Source organism: Octopus bimaculoides, chromosome 7 (assembly GCF_046866305.1).
Source record: "Octopus bimaculoides isolate indiv1 chromosome 7, ASM4686630v1, whole genome shotgun sequence".
Taxonomy (NCBI): Eukaryota; Metazoa; Mollusca; class Cephalopoda; order Octopoda; family Octopodidae; genus Octopus; species Octopus bimaculoides.
Window position 1 is genome coordinate 91,402,120 of NC_142934.1, and position 16,994 is coordinate 91,419,113.

The 16,994-nt window shown below is 37.5% G+C and overlaps 1 protein-coding gene across 1 annotated transcript in view; it reads right to left on the reverse strand.

The window, feature by feature from the left end:
• LOC106872800 (ER membrane protein complex subunit 10) overlaps nucleotides 1–16,991 on the reverse strand; it is a 26,561-nt gene extending 9,570 nt beyond the window's left edge. The window contains exons 1-5 of the mRNA XM_014919913.3: nucleotides 16,855–16,991; nucleotides 8,653–8,707; nucleotides 5,634–5,749; nucleotides 1,191–1,298; nucleotides 346–527 (exon numbers count right to left, since the gene is read on the reverse strand). Coding sequence (XP_014775399.1) covers nucleotides 346–527; nucleotides 1,191–1,298; nucleotides 5,634–5,749; nucleotides 8,653–8,707; nucleotides 16,855–16,926 — 533 coding nt within the window. The 5' untranslated portion in view covers nucleotides 16,927–16,991. The remainder of the gene's footprint in view (nucleotides 1–345; nucleotides 528–1,190; nucleotides 1,299–5,633; nucleotides 5,750–8,652; nucleotides 8,708–16,854) is intronic.
• Nucleotides 16,992–16,994: the final 3 nt, after the last annotated feature.

Genomic DNA, 16,994 nt, shown 5'->3' on the forward strand with positions numbered 1-16,994 from the left:
GGTCATGAAGTGAAACTTTTTAATCACATGACTATACGTGTATCTGAGAACAATTCAAGTATCAAAACTTATGGAGCTTGTCTCTATGTCAACCACTTGTTAAAGCTTTGCCTCTAATTCTTTATCCACCAAATTAAACAAATTGTCAGCTTCAGAAAATGTAATTTGTTTTGTAAATATAAGGTTAACAAACCAAAAAATACAGCAAATTATGTGAATTTTAGAATAAATACTTAAAAACACATATAAAGTAATTATAATTTTGTTGAATAATCATTAACGTAAACAGATAAGTTCAGAAGGTTACACAGTTAATGAAAAGATTAAAAGTTATTCAATACTTACAATGGACCTGTTACAGTTTGGACAATTTCAATAGTTGTATTCCAGTAACTAATTGCATCATCTGGCATAGTGACATCCATACACTGCCCTACAGTTGATGACATGGAAACTCCAACAATTACACCAGATTGGTCAACATTCAAAGTAAGTAAATCTGACAAGCCAGATTCATACAGCTGGCACTAAAGAAAATATGACAAACATATAAACAAGTTTGTTAAGGGCTCATATTGGTGAGAAATTAATTAGTCATAGCTTAATTACTCTAATCTCTGATATAAATTATTTTTCAGCTTGAAATTGTTTAATAAATGTATTTTGGATAGAATTCAAATTTCATTTAACTTTTTTTTAAAAACTGGATACTGACCGAAGCTTTGGGACAGTGCAACTACCAGAGACAAAAACATCCTGAGCCGAACCCATGACTCAAACTAACACACTGTAATCACTAACTCTGCCACCCACTGGATCCTTTCTGTCTCCACTGTAATAGTTTCTGCTTCTATAAACTTGTCAGCTGTACATCATTGCAACTAGTACCACTTGCCTCCTCCTCTAACCTCAACCATGTCATTATACATCCAAATCTATATTAAACACTTTATCTAAATCTTTCATCTCAAAACTACAAGCCTTTGCAACACTGATCTTTCCTAATCGTCTCAAAACAAGGTGAACCTCACCAGCCTCAAAAGGGGTTCCACAAGGGATTATGAATTTTATTCCTTTCTTTCTTTCTTTTAGATTTAAAAAAAAACAAACCAACAAAAGCGAAAATTTCTCAAAAGATACGACTGAAATTCAGAAGAAATGAGCAACAACTTGTAACTGGACATACTTACGGCAAGTATGAAGGTAGAAACATATTTTTGAGATTCCTCTTCATGTGCAGAACCGACTGGACGTACAGGAATTTTAATTCGATAGAAATCATTTCGTTCAGCAGCACTCTGAAATGAACCAAAGACATCATCCAATTAATACCCGATTCCCATGTTGGATTGAACTTCAATGAACATGGTTGCATTGAACTTCACTGTTAACTTTGGCATGGATTTTATGGCTGGATGCCCTTCCCAACATCAACCACTCTATAAAGTGTACTGGGTGCTATTTGGCGTCACCAAAAAAGCTGCAAGACTGAAAAGGAACAAGCGAAAGGGGGAAACAGCTACTCACCGACAACTAATTGGGAGTGGGTGGGTTAATGCTGAGAAGCAATAGTATGATCGGGGGATAAGCACAGGTGTGTTGCTATGGAGGGGATACATGACTATACATACTTTTATTTGGTTCAGATACTAGACGGTGGTCATACTGGGGCACTGCCTTCAAGAGGATATGGCTGATTACACTGACCTCAGTATTGTATGGTACTTATTTTATTGACTTAGATGAAAGGGGTGGGATTTAAACTCAGAATGGAAATAACGGAAGAGTACCAAATATTTTGTCTGATATTACTGATTCTGTTACCAACTCACCTGATGACATCATCCATCATCATCATCATCATCATCATATCACCATTTTAACATTTACTTTTCCATGTTTGCATGGATTGGACAGAGTTTATTGAGGCAGATTTTCTACAGCCGGATGTCCTTCCCACTGCCAACCCTCAATTGTTTCCAAGTTAGCTAATATTTCCTAATGGCCAGACATGATTTTGGTACCATTTTGAGCGTGGCCGTTGCCAGTACCGCCTGACTGGCCTTCGTGTGGGTGACATGTAAAAGCACCCATTACACTCTTGGAGTGGTTGGCGTTAGGAAGGGCATCCAGATGTAGAAACTCTGCCAAATCAGATTGGAGCCTGGTGTAGCCATCTGGTTTCACCAGTCCTCAGTCAAATCGTCCAACTCATGCTAGCATGGAAAGCAGATGTTGAACGACGATGACAGGAAATGAATGACATATACTTACTAGTCACACACTGTCAAGACAGGGAGACAAACACACACATATACAATGGACTGAACCCAGAACCATGTGGTGGAGAAACAAACTTCTTAACCCACACAGCTACAACTGTGCCCATATCTGACATATTTGACTAATAATCAAAGCTCATGCACAGTTTAGCTTCTTGAAAATTGTTTTACATCTATTTCTTCATGTTTGTATTACAGCATAAAGCTAAGCACAAGGAACATAAAGTGCCTTGCTTAGTGGTATCATCACATAACTGTGCCAGTATCTGCAATTCTAACATTTAATTCAGCCTCTTGCTTCCCATCAATCATGGGTAAGGCCTTGAGATACTCAAACTTCTGCACTTGTCTCAGTGATGTGTAATAAACATGCAGAGAGCCTTGGGAAGATTTTCTTGAGAGGACCAATGTCTGAAGTCTTCACAACATATTTACCTTGAAGTACAAGGTACTGCATCTATTCAGTTCATGTTGGAGATCACCTGATGAGCCAAGTCGTCTGCAAATATCAACCCACTGATCCCACACTCACTGAAATAAAGTTACTAAACATGATAATGATTATAGTATTTAAGACTTAAGACTATCTAAAGAGCAAGATAAGATGCAAGATTGTCATCTAGTTGCAGCCAGTTTAAGTTGATAAGCTAGCAAGCTTCAAGTTGTGCTGTTACATTGTTCAGTTGTTGCTGTTTCAGTTCACTGAGGTGTAAATAAGAAGTAACATAATATACGACAAGCAGTTCATTAGCAAGCTATTTCTGACTTCAGAACCTCCCATGGATTACTGTAGAAATAGTTGGATACAACCGAAATGGTGCTGCAGAGTAGAAGTGAGTTCCAGATAATCTGTAGCCTTGACTTGCTTTCAGCTCTCAGTTTCAACTCCATAATTTCTTTTACAATACTTATGGAAAGAGCAATGAAATGCCAGCAGTGGATTTGACCTCAGGATCTATTAGTTGGCAGGCCAATATCTATTTCACGTCTACTTTTAAAGAGTAAAGGGGAAATAAAGTATTGGTCTCTGAGATTCTATAACAAAACAGACAACATCTGTAAGGAAAAAAGATAACAAATAGCTGAAACCAATGAATTATTGTTGTCATCATTGTTGTTTAACGTCTGCTTTCCATGCTGGCATGGGTTGGACAGTTTGACAGAGGGCTGGCAAGCCAGAAGGTTGCACCTAGCTCCAATCTCATCTGGCAATGTTTCTACAGCTGGATTCCCTTCCTAATGCCAACCACTCTGAGTGTAGTGGGTGCTTTTTATATGCCACTGGCATGAAGGCCAGTCAGGCGTTACTAGCAATGATCACACTCGAATGGTGCCTTTTACGTGTTACCGGCACAGGAGCCAATCATGCAACACTGGCAACAATCATGCTTGAATGGTGCTTTTTACGTGCCACCAGCATGGGTGCCAATCAGGCGGTACTGTCATTGGCCATGACAATGACTTGACTTGACTCAAAAGGTTTTCGCAAGCTGGTTATGCTGCACTGGCATAGGACACAGTTATGGTCTCACTTGGCTTGCCAAGTCTTCTCAAGCACACCATATCTCCAAAGGTCTTGGTCACTTGTCATCACCTCTGTGAGGCCCAACGTTCGAAGGTCGTGCTTTACCACCACGTCCCAGGTCTTCTGGGGTCTACCTCTTCCACAGGTTCCCACTACTGCTAGGGTGTGACACTTTTTCACACAGCTGTCCTCATCCATATGCAACACATGACCATACCGACACAGTCGTCTCTCTTGCACACCACATCTGATGCTTCTAATGTCCAACTTTTCTTTCAGGGCGCTTACACTCTGTTGTGTATGCATACTGACATAAAACATTCAGCAGAGCATACTAGCTTCATTCCTTGCAAGCTTACACATGTCCTCAGCAGTCATGGCCCATGTTTCACTGCCATGTAGCATGGCTGTTCGCACAAATGTGTCATACAGTCTTACCTTTTACTCTGAGCAAGAAGCCCTTTGTCACTAGCAGAGGTAGGAGCTCTCTAAACTTTGCCCAGGCTATTCTTATTCTAGCAGCTACACTCTCAGAGCATCTACCTTGACTACTGACTTGGTCACCTAGGTAACGGAAGCTATCAACTACTTTTTCCCCCTGGCATGTGATGGAAGCTGTTTTCTGCACATTTTCAGTGTTTATTGCCCCTGAGCATTTGCGACACAAAAAAACTATCTTCCCAGTTAGCCTTCCTTTGATATTGCTGCACCTCTTATGTGTCCATAGCTTACACCGGGTACATCTTATGGAGTTTCTACCTACTCCTTTTCTACAGATCAAGCAGGGCCATCTACCTGAAGGGATTTGTGGTTTGTCTGCCTCCCTACTTATTAAGACTGTTTTTTGCTAGATTAACTCTAAGGTCCTTCGATTCTAATCCTTGCTTCCACACCTGAAACTTTTCCTCGAGTTCTGATAGTAACTCAGCTCTTAGAGCAAGGTCATCAGCATAGAGGGGCAACCTGTCTTGAATTCCTGTGTTATTGCCTGGAGGACCATGATGAATAAGAGGGGGCTGAGGACTGAGCCTTGGTGGACCCCCTACCTGGAATTCTTCACTATACTTGTTGCCAACCCTCACCTTACAGCATCCCTGTACATGGCTTGTACAGCTCTCACTAACTATTCTTCTATCCCTAGTTTCCTCATTGACCACCAGATAAGGGATTGGGGGACCTTGTCAAAGGCTTTCTCCATGTCAATGAAAGCCAGGTACAGAGGTTTATCTTTGGCTAGATATTTCTCCTGCAGCTTACCAAAAATATAGCATCAGTGGTGCTTTTCCCTGCCACAAACCCAAACTGCATCTCATCTAGACTGACTCGCTCCCTAATTAGTTGGGCTATGACCCTCTCTGTGACTTTCATTACTTGATCCAACAACTTGATACCTCTGCAATTATTTGTATCTAATGTATCATCTTTACCTTTATAGCAGTTGACTATTGTGCTGCTACACCAGTCATTGGGTATGACTCCTTCATGTATCATCTGGTAAACAATACAGGTGGGGGTGGGAAGGGTGGGCGCACCGCGAAACAGCAAATACTCAGGCTGCCGAGCTATAACCAACAGGTTTTGGTCAGCCAAACTGTGACAAAATTAGATAAATGAATGAATAAATGACAATAATAAATGGGCGTAAAAGAGAGGGAGAAAGAGGGAGAGTTGGATTGAGCGAAGGGATCTCATGTTTTTTTGTTTTCTCTAAGCATACGGCATGGATGACAAAACCGTGTTTACATAGATAGATAATGAAATGAAATAAAGTAATTATAATAATTAATTTGTGCTGTAAAAGAGGTTTTAGATGTGTGCTCACTTACTTTCAACACTTCTTTTTCTTGTGGGGTCAGCTGTCCAGCTGGTGAGAAATGGGCTTTGTTCATTTTAAATGATCGTATAATTATGCTGCCCCTTCGAGTGAAAGCAGAATCTGGACCTGGAATATCAGGGAGAAATATTAATTTTACATCATAGTACTATTATATTAGGTATTTCATAGTGTACTTTGTCCTATAGCTAACATACAGTAGGTGTTTGTCATCATTGGTTGATGGTATTGGAGAGACAGTAACTTAACCACCTCTCATGTACCTAGGTTATTTCCAGAAGCAACTACCTAGGCCAAGTAAACATAACACCACTCCACTAATGGGTACATTACAAAAGAAAGACAATACATTCACAGTATCCATGGAGACACAGTGGATGCCAGATATTGGTTAAGTACACCCATACATATCTACCTTAGGCCCCGCCCTCTTGATTTCATGTGTGTGTGTGTGTATGGAGGGGTTACTCCTCTAGTCTTCTATCAGTTTGGTGCAATAAGAGTCACAAGCCCAGTAGCTATCAGGATGCAGGATTTGTGTGGAGTCACCTCCTTTTAGATGAAGAGCTAAAGAGCCAAAACACTTCATGTAGGTTTGAGTTCGACATTTTTTAGCCAAAGAGTTTATAACCTAATATTTGCACACACTTGTTTATAGCTTTATTTGCTTTGAGATTCACTCTTCCTAAAAAGAATTATATATGCATGTGCACGTGTGTGTGTGTGTGTGTGTGTGTGTGTGTGTGTGCTTGTGCTTATCCTTCCCTCCCTGCCACTTGACATCTGCTCAGTGTCAGCTTGTTTAGATCCCTGTAACTTAGTGGTTTGGCAACAGAGGCTGATAGAACAAATCAAGACTTTAGTACTGGGTTTGACTGTTCAACTAAACCCTTTCAGGCAGTGCCCCATCCTGGCCACAATCCAATGACTTGAAGTTAAAAAACATAATAAAAATCTTTTAACTTCTTCCACTTTTGCTATAAAAGCAAGAAAGTCAGTCGTATAAAATGCATTCAACCTAAATATTTTTTTCTTTTCTTTCCGCTTTGATGACTTTGTAGTATTGAGTTAAATATTTTTCTGATTATACAATAAAATATATATATTGGGTTGGAAAAAATGTTCAGTTTTTGGCTGACACAGAAATTCATGCACTCCATTGAGTAGCTAACTTCAGTCTGGCTCTTGTGCACGTGCACTCGTCAGAGCTTGATGTGCACTTGAGATGAGACAGGTATTTGGTGTTTGGGATCACCCTGAAATTGAAGAATCAAAACGAACATAACTGACACTTCATGTTTTGTCATTTTAAACAAGGCACATGGTTCTGGGTTCAGTCCCACTGCGTGGCACCTTGGGCAAATGTCTTCTACTATAGCCTTGGGCCAACCAAAGCCTTGTGAGTGGATTTGGTAGACGGAAACTGAAAGAAGCCCGTTGTATATATGTATATATATATATATATATATATATATGTATGTGTGTTTGTCCCCCCACCATCGCTTGACAACCGATGCTGGTGTGCTTACGTCCCCGTAACTTAGCGGTTCGGCAAAAAGAGTCCGATAGAATAAGTACTAGGCTTACAAAGAATAAGTCCTGGGGTCGATTTGCTCGACTAAAGGCGGTGCTCCAGCATGGCTGCATTTAAATGACTGAAACAAGTAAAAGAGTAAAGGCAGGAAGGCAGCAAAAACCTACTGGAAGATGTGTGCTGTGTATGGAGAGGATGCTGTTATAGAAAGTACACGTCAGAAGGAGTTGTGAAGATTTTAGTTAGGAAATATTTTGGTTCAAAATGAACTCATTCTAGACAACTATCTGAGATTAACAATAACACCAACCCCTGTTGGTTGCAGATATTCCCCAAATATCCAAATTGAGTGTTGAAAGCCATCTGAATCAACTTGGTTACATCAGCAGGCTCAAGGTTCCAGTCCCAACATAAGTAGGAGACTTACTTTGATTAATGGAGTTTCATCTGCAATTCATTGCAGAAATGTGAAGAAAATGGTAACAAAGAACAAAAAAATGGATTGTCTATAACAATGGGAAGAACAAACAAAGTGTGGTAAACCACCAGAAACTCTAAAGCAGGACTTCACCTGAAGAAGGTTATGCTTTCAATTTGGTGGGATTAGAAGGGCACTACCTTTTGTGAGCTTCTTCCCACAGACAGTACAATCAATTTAGATGGGCACTGTGACCACTTAGACAAATTAAATGCAGTAATTAAATGAAGCGTCTAACACTTGCTAATTGTGAAAACATTATGACAATGCCAGACTGCACACTTCTTTGCAGATATGGCAGAAGTTGCTGGAACTTGGCTGGGAAGTTTTGCTGCACCCTCCATATTTGTTCAACCTTGCAACTTCAGATTTGCACCGGTTTTGGTCTTTTCACAATTCAATGAATGGACAGACCTTAGACTCTGAAGAGGTTACAACCTGGAAGATAAATTCTTTGAGCAGGGAATAATGGATCTGTCTACAAGATGGCAGAAGATACAAGAACAAAACAGGAATTATATCATTGATTAAATAAATTGCTTTCTGCTTAAAAAACTGAACAGACTTTATGGCCAACCCAATATATATATATAAATACTACTTCATTCTCATTATAAGCTAGTAGGTGTATAAATACAACAACGATGATACATATTGGCTATAATATAAACATTCAAGAGTTTAAGGTGGCAAGCTGGCTGAATCGTTAGTACGCCGGGCGAAATGCTTAGCGGTATTTTCCTTGTCTTTACATTCTGAGTTCAACTTTGCCTTTCATCCTTTCGGGGTTGATAAATTAAGTACCAGTTGACTGGTCTCCTCCCCTAAAATTTCGGGCCTTGTGCCTAGAGTAGAAAAGAATACAAACATTCAAGGGTTTTTCAAATATACCTCATGCTTAAAATCATGTAGAAGATATTTACAAGTATGACATAAAATAAACAAAAAATAAAAAATATATCAGGACATTTAAATAAAAATAGAAAAGATTTCACCTACTAGACTGAAAGCTATGGTCCACAGGAAGAGATTGGAGTCCCTCAAACTCATCATCCTAAAGAGAGGGAAAAAAAAAAAAAAAAAATTTCTAACACATATAAGAAGACATACATTTTAGGGTAACTGGGTATGATGCAACACAATATAGGGGCGGGGGATACAGTTCTCTGTATTAACTCTGGTATTTGACTGGTATGTTACATCATTGACCTGAAAGGGTGAAAGGCAATGCCTATCCCAATGGGATTTGTGGAATTCAGGATGTTGAGGATGTAACTAAGTTCAGATAAATATTCTGTCTGCCACTTCTTCTTTCTTCTCTTCCTCCCGCTAATAATAATTCTTTTCTACTACAGACACAAAGTCTGAAAGTTTTGAGGAGAGGCTAGTTGATTATACTGACCCCAGTGCTTAACCAATGGCTATTTTAATAAGGCTGAAAGGTAAAGAATTTGAATTCAGAAGATATAGCTGGAAGAAATGCATCTAGACATTTTGTCTGGCATGCTTACGGTTCCACCAGATTGCCACCCTCCTACTCCTCCTCATAATGGCACAAACCTCCGCCAAGGCAACACCAACGTCCTCTCAACAATTAGCCGGAGATGGTTTTTAAAATGAGAATATCTGAAACAAACTCAACTGCTCTCACAAACGAGAATACTAAAAATGAACTTGACCATTCTCAAAAATTAAGTTTAAAAAAACAGGAAAAATAATCCATAATCCTTGTCTGGAACTGGATTGGTCCCAAAATCTAATCAGTTTGTGCCAGTCATGAGGCCAAACATCCCTGAACGTTTCAGCTGAATCCATCCAGCAGTTCTTGAGATATCTTATCAATGGACAAACAAACAAACAGTGTTCAATAATCAATGTAAAACTTTCTAATAATTTAAAACCTAAAATCTCTAATATTTGCTTCTAACAGAAGAACAAAACCAGAAATTTATGGTGAGGTATAAGTCAGTTAAATTGATCTTAGTATGTCCTGTGTTTTGTTTTACTGGGTCCCCAAGGGATGAAAGACAAAGTTGGCCTTGATGAGATTTGTACTCAAGAAGCCTCTATGTAGTTGCTTGATCTAACAGAAGCAGTAGCTGAATCTCCCTCAATCATTTTGTTACCATATTTCTGTTGAGGTGCTCTGTGTTTCTTTCAATTAATTTTAAATATAACAAAGAATTTATCAAAATAACATAATTTGTGATTAAGGTTTGGAGGAAGATTTCAATTCAGAACTTTTGAAAACAAGACATTTATACTCAGAGCCAGAGGTGGTTTCAACTGGGTTGGTATCAAAAGGGTTAAATCATACTTGAAATAAGGGTGTCAAATTCGTTTGGGTTTGCAGGCATGGTTAGAGGCTAAGAAGGTAATTTTCCAATCATGTGGTTCTGGTTTCAACCCAACTGCACAGCACCTTCGGCAAGTGTGCGTTTTATAAATTTAGGTTGACTAATGTCTCCTGTCAGAGGAATTTGACAGACAAAACTGTGTGGAAACCTTCCATTCATACATGTGTGTATCTTTCACTTGTATCAGTCATTGGACTGTAGCCATGCTGGGGCACTGCCTTGAAGGGATTTAGTTTAATGAATCAACCCCAGTATGTATATTTTTAAGCTTGGTATTTATTCTGTTAGCATGCTGCCTAAGTTACATGGATGTAAACAAACCAACTCTGGTTGTCGAGTGGTGGTAAGAGATAAAAATGAAGACACACACACAGATTAAACGATGATGATGACACACATATATGTGTATATATATATATATATATATATATATACACACACAAGTACATATATATATAGAGAGATGGGCTTCTTTCATCATCATCATCATTGTTTAATGTCCACTTTCCATGCTAGCATGGGTTGGACGATTTGACTGAGGACTGGTGAACCAGATGGCTACACCAGGCTCCAATCTGATTTGGCAGAGTTTCTACAGCTGGATGCCTTTCCTAACGCCAACCACTCCGAGAGTGTAGTGGGTGCTTTTACGTGCCACCGGCACGAAGGCTAGTCAGCCGTGAAGACATCTGCTCTAGGTGAAATGCAGTGGGATTGAACCCAGAACCATGTAGTTGGGAAGCAAACTTCTTATCATACAGCAATGCCTGTGTCTTATATATATATATAACTCCAAGGTGGATGGTTATACCGCAGGAATTCGTACGAGTCTCTTTCCTAAACGGAACTATTTCTGATACACGCTGAATTGAAATTCATTAGGGCAAGAGGTTTTGAACTTACTGGCCGATAAATTTCTTAACGTCTTCTTCATGTGGTATTGATGTTCACATGGTCAAAATTAACGTGAGTTATTTAGACATTAACAAATTTATTAGAATATTTAGCTGAAGATCAGAATAGAGTATTATGTACTCTTAACTGTGAAACAATTGTACTAAATTAACTAAAGGCAAGTGTTTTTTACTCTTCTCTATTGTTTTTTGTTCTGTGTGTATCAAAAATATCGCTATCAATCTGGAGTAATAATTTGTAGTTTTGAAATCAGTAGTTCTTTGACTGCTATTTCTGAATTCTCAGTATGTTGGAGAAGCAGGTTACTGTCAATCCCTATATATTTATGATTATAAATTATTTACCGAAGAAGGTTTTTTTCATACTGAGCTACCCGGCAGAATTGTTAATTATTAATTTTATTACTAATTGATGATTCCCTGCCCTGCATATCTATATTTTAACAATAACTCCAAGGTGGATGGTTATACCGCAGGAATTCGTACGAGTCTCTTTCCTAAACGGAACTATTTCTGATACACGCTGAATTGAAATTCATTAGGGCAAGAGGTTTTGAACTTACTGGCCGATAAATTTCTTAACGTCTTCTTCACGTGGTATTGATGTTCACATGGTCAAAATTAACGTGAGTTATTTAGACATTAACAAATTTATTAGAATATTTAACTGAAGATCAGAATAGAGTATTATGTACTCTTAACTGTGAAACAATTGTACTAAATTAACTAAAGGCAAGTGTTTTTTACTCTTCTCTATTGTTTTTTGTTCTGTGTGTATCAAAAATATCGCTATCAATCTGGAGTAATAATTTGTAGTTTTGAAATCAGTAGTTCTTTGACTGCTATTTCTGAATTCTCAGTATGTTGGAGAAGCAGGTTACTGTCAATCCCTATATATTTATGATTATAAATTATTTACCGAAGAAGGTTTTTTTCATACTGAGCTACCCGGCAGAATTGTTAATTATTAATTTTATTACTAATTCATGATTCCCTGCCCTGCATATATATATATATATATATATATACACCTTTCACTAATGTATAGAGATGAAGGATGTAAAGCATTGGTAAGAAACCCGAAAAGCAACTGCTTTTCAAAACAAACCCTTTGTGATATTTGTTCAGCATAGAGTCACACAGGCACTTCCTTAACACTTCTGCAGTTAAAAATGCCATGAATCAATCACTGACTCATTGTAGACCTGTAACTATCAATGCTATTATTCTCCAATTGCGATATAAAATATGAGGTCACTCAAATCTAACAAAGGAAAATGGAAAACAAAACATGACAAAGTTTTACAAAATATCTATAGACACATTCATGGCTGTGTGGTTAAAAAGCTCTCATTGCAACCATGTGATTTCAAGTTCAGTTCCAGTGTGTGACACATTGGGCAAGTGTTTTCTACTACAGCCCTGGGGTTGACCAACACCTTGTAATTGGATTTGGTAGACAGAAACTATGTGGAAGCTCATAGTGTATATATGTGTGTGTATGTGTGTCCTTGTTTGTCATCTCCACTTGCTTCACAATAAGTGTTGGTTTGTTTCTGTTCCCATAACTTAGCAGTTCAGGAAAAGAGACTGATAGAATAAGAACCAGACTTTAAAAAAAACAGAAGCAATTTGTTTGGTTAAAATCCTTCAGTCCAGTGATCCAGCATGGCCACAGTCCAATGATTAAAACAAGTAGAATATACAAGATACATCTGCTTCCAACATAGGTTGGAAAGCTTCCATATTAACGAAGCAGATGTTCACAAATGAACAAGAGAAGTGAATTAAAATGAGAAATGTTTGAGATTAGGATTATACTTTACTATTCTTAGATCAACATGCTACTAATTAAATACAAAATTGATATTTTCAATCATAATCGCAAAAGCTTGCTGGAGTTATAAATTACTATTTTCACGATTGAGTTTCAGTGGATAATTAAGCAGATTATAAGCTTAAGACATCTTATCTGAGTTGTTGGAATTAAAGAAGGAAAGAGATTACAACAATGCAAAATTATATCTGACTGTAAAGACAACAAATGTATGTAGAAATATATACACATAGGCAATCTCTGTAATGAAATTATAACAGAATTTAATCTTGAATAAACAAAATAATGACAAATACAATACTGTCCAAGTAACCACATGTTAATTCTCTGGATTTTAAGTAGCAAGTGGATCTTAGAAAATCATAATGAGCTAAACTTCTCAGCAGTATGAAAAGTCCGTTTGTTGGAGAGAAAAGTAAGGGGTAGAAACATAAAATAATCCCCTATTTAGCTGCCATGTAATCAAATCATATATTTTATGAAGAACACGATAATTGCAGGTCAGCCACTTAAAAAGTAATCTGGTTCCATAGCAGGTTTAGATGATTTTCTGAGGGATTGAACTACTGTTGTTTAAAGCTGATTGCACAGAAAAGTAAGGTCAGTGCTGTGCAACACTTTATCCACTCAAAACATGTTCATACACAGGAAAATTCTTGGACTCCGAATGTTTGCATGGACTTACTGAGATTAAGAAGAGGTCTTAGTCACAAGTTGACTTCAGCCATGTATGTACACACACACACACCAGTAAGCATATAAGTGCAAAACAAGGTGGAAAAAATAGTACACAAATACCAAAAGCAGAGTAATCTACTATTTTATTAATGCTGAAAAAAAAATCTTCACAAACTGTTACTCAGAAGTTCATGTGATAGTTCATCACACAGTTGAGATAATATGGAATTATTCCATATTCCTAACCCTAACCATCTGATGAGCAGTCACATGAACTTCTGAGTAACAGTTTGTGAAGATTTTTTCAGCTTTAATACAATAGTGTTTGTGTGTGTGTATATCATCATCATCATCATTTAACGTCCGTTTTCCATGCTAGCATGGGTTGGACGGTTTGACTGGGGACTGGTGAGCCAGATGGCTGCACCAGGCTCCAATCTGATCTGGCAGAGTTTCTACAGCTGGATGCCCATCCTAACGCCAACCACTCCGAGAGTGTAGTGGGTGCTTTTACGTGCCACTGGCACGAGGGCTAGTCAGGTGGTACTGGCAACAGCCACACTCAAATGGTGTATTTTACGTGTCACCTGCACAGGAGCCAGTCCAGCAGCACTGGCAACGCCCTCGCTCGAATGCTGTTTTTCATGTACTGTGCAGTGGGACTGAACCCAGAATCATGTAGATGTGAAATTAACCACTCAACCATATCTGTACCTATATAGGTAACTCTATACTGCTACTGATGCAAAAAAAAAAAAAAAAAAAAATTCACCCAATATATTCCTGTGAAGTGTTTGATGTTAGGAAGAGCATCCTACAGCAGGGAGCAAGCCCAAACTAATCTGTTGGAACAAAACATGGTTCTCGGGCCTATCAGATTTGTTCAACTATCCAACTTATGTCATAATGGAAAGCAGACATAAAATGATGATGATATACATAGGTGATACATTTAGACACACTGTACTGTAGACTCGTTCACTTTATACCAGCGGATGTCAATAATAGAATCTTCTCAAGAGAATGTTTAAATAAGCTGTATTGAAATTACTCCAGGAGGGGATAATGGCAAATATGGAGATAAGCACTTAATCTACTTTTGCCAACAGTGAAAACCGAACATTAAGCTGGTTGTGGTAGTCTTTCTTTCTGACTGCAATGCATCTGGTTCTGACTAGGTCATTTCATGTGAAATACATAAAATGAATATACAAACTAGATTTCAAGATATATATATGTATATATATATATATATATATATATATATATATATATATATATATATATATATCTATATATATTTTTTCATTTTCATTTTCATTTTATCTAGTTTCAGCTCATGAGCTATGGCCATGCTGGGGCACCGCCATTTAGTGTTGCTACACAATTTTACTTCAGGAATTGACATTTGGTGCATGAGAGAGTTTGATGTAGCTGCTCTCATCTGTGCCTCCTGCCGTGAAGTTGGTTCATCTGGGACACCTGACAGGAAGAGGTCCAGCCTTGTCTTGAAGACATCTACATATATATATCTATCTATATATATATCAGCCATGACTGCACCTATATATATCATCATCATCGTTTAACGTCCGCTTTCCATGCTAGCATGGGTTGGATGATTTGACTGAGGACTGGCGAGCCAGATGGCTGTACCAGGTTCCAATCTGATTCTGCCAAATCAGATTGGAGCCTGGTGTAGCCACCTGGTCCACCAGTCAAATCGTCCAACCCATGCTAGCATGGAAAGCGGACGTTAGACGATGATGATGATATATATAGGTGCAGTCATGGCTGTGTGGTTAAGAAATCTGCTTTGGAACCATGTGGTCGGTGGTTTGGTTCCACAGCATGAATATTGTTGGCTAATGCTCCATAACAACAGTCATGAGAAATATATAGAGATGGTGCTGCTAGACAAACTGTTGTTATGAGGGGAAAGCAAGAGAGTGCTTGTCCCATTCTACTTTTTTCTCTAATTAAAAATTCTTTTCTACCTTTCAAGCTGAAATTATCCTTTTACAGATACTTATTTCAAAATTTCAATTTCGTTTTTCCCATACCTACTTGATATTTTAGTAGCATCAGCGACCACGAGCAACTTAATAAAAATTCATTTGATTTTTGAGTTGGATAAACTGGATTTCTGAAATTTTTTAAAAATGTGAATTACGAGTATCTCAGAATGTGCAAATTGGTAAAATGAAAGAAAATATTTTAAAAAAGATTAATTTTAATCGTGACATCTATTCCGAAAGAATAATGAAGTTTGAAAAAAAAAAAAAATTAAGTGTAGTACATAAATTATAAAATGACGACAGATACAACGGTGGTGGGGTGTAAAAATAAAAGAAAAACTCCAAGAAATTCCATTTTATTCGCGACAGCTATTCCGAAAGTCAGCCCTTTCACTTTTAGGAGTAGGATGGGATTTGATGATTAAGCAGTTATTTCTAACAGACAGAACGGCCAATACCGGCTTCCTTGTTAGGCTTGTATTGTAGTATCACTGAACGGTTTAGTTTAGTGAATATTTGAACTTTCTTCCTTATGCAAGTCTCACAAGCTAGAATAATCTAGATTGTGTGTTGAAGCCTCGTGCTAATTGTAAACCAAATCTAGTAATTCATCATTCGCATATTGAATTGTTTTCACCTTAATATATATTTTATATAAATATAATTTAAGACGACAGTAGTTATTCAAAAGAAAGTTAATAAAATCACCTTCGTTCTACATTAAACTTCACTGTAGTTTGGCATCGTTTGTTGGAGTGATATTACTTGGTAATTCTAATTGTATATTATTTACATTAATAAAAGATGATAGATATTATCACTATTATTATTGGTTTCAGCCAGAGACTGTGGGCATGTTGGTGATTTATAACGCTGACCAACAGCTGATTTATAGGTTGATTTATATATAAATAAAATTTTAGTCATTTCAGAATGGTCAGAGATTTATAAATAATATAATTATGAAAAACGATCAGTTTATTTTAATAAGTTTCAATGTATGAAGAATACGACAGCAAAAAAAGCCGGTTTGAGCCCTTTTTTGGGGGACGAACAATCAGAAAGTATGAATAGACGGAATCAGATTTATGAATAAATGGAAGAAAAAAAAATATTGGCGGAATTTTGGAATATCAATTCTTTGAAGTCCCACACGTTATGGGAAAGGTAAAATTACAAAAGTGGGGAATAGAAATTGTAAAAACAGTGAAATTTTGAAAATAAAATATTTTCTCCGAATTGTAATTTCCGTCATTTAGCAGAAATACTAAGACAGGAATATTAAGAAATGAAGGGGGAAAAACTACCGTTTTACTTTCCCATGAAGTATAGGAATTCAGGGGAGAACTTATGCAAAACTCTGCCAAAAATCAAACATGAAGTTAAAATCTACTTACAAAAGATGAGACAAAAGTTAGAGAAAATATTAAGAGAAGACAAAACATGTTTACATCAAAGTAAGTTGCCATCTTGATTAGCGCAGCCTACTTTTATGAACCAATCAAATCACGTGGAACATATAAATTCTTAAAGCTCG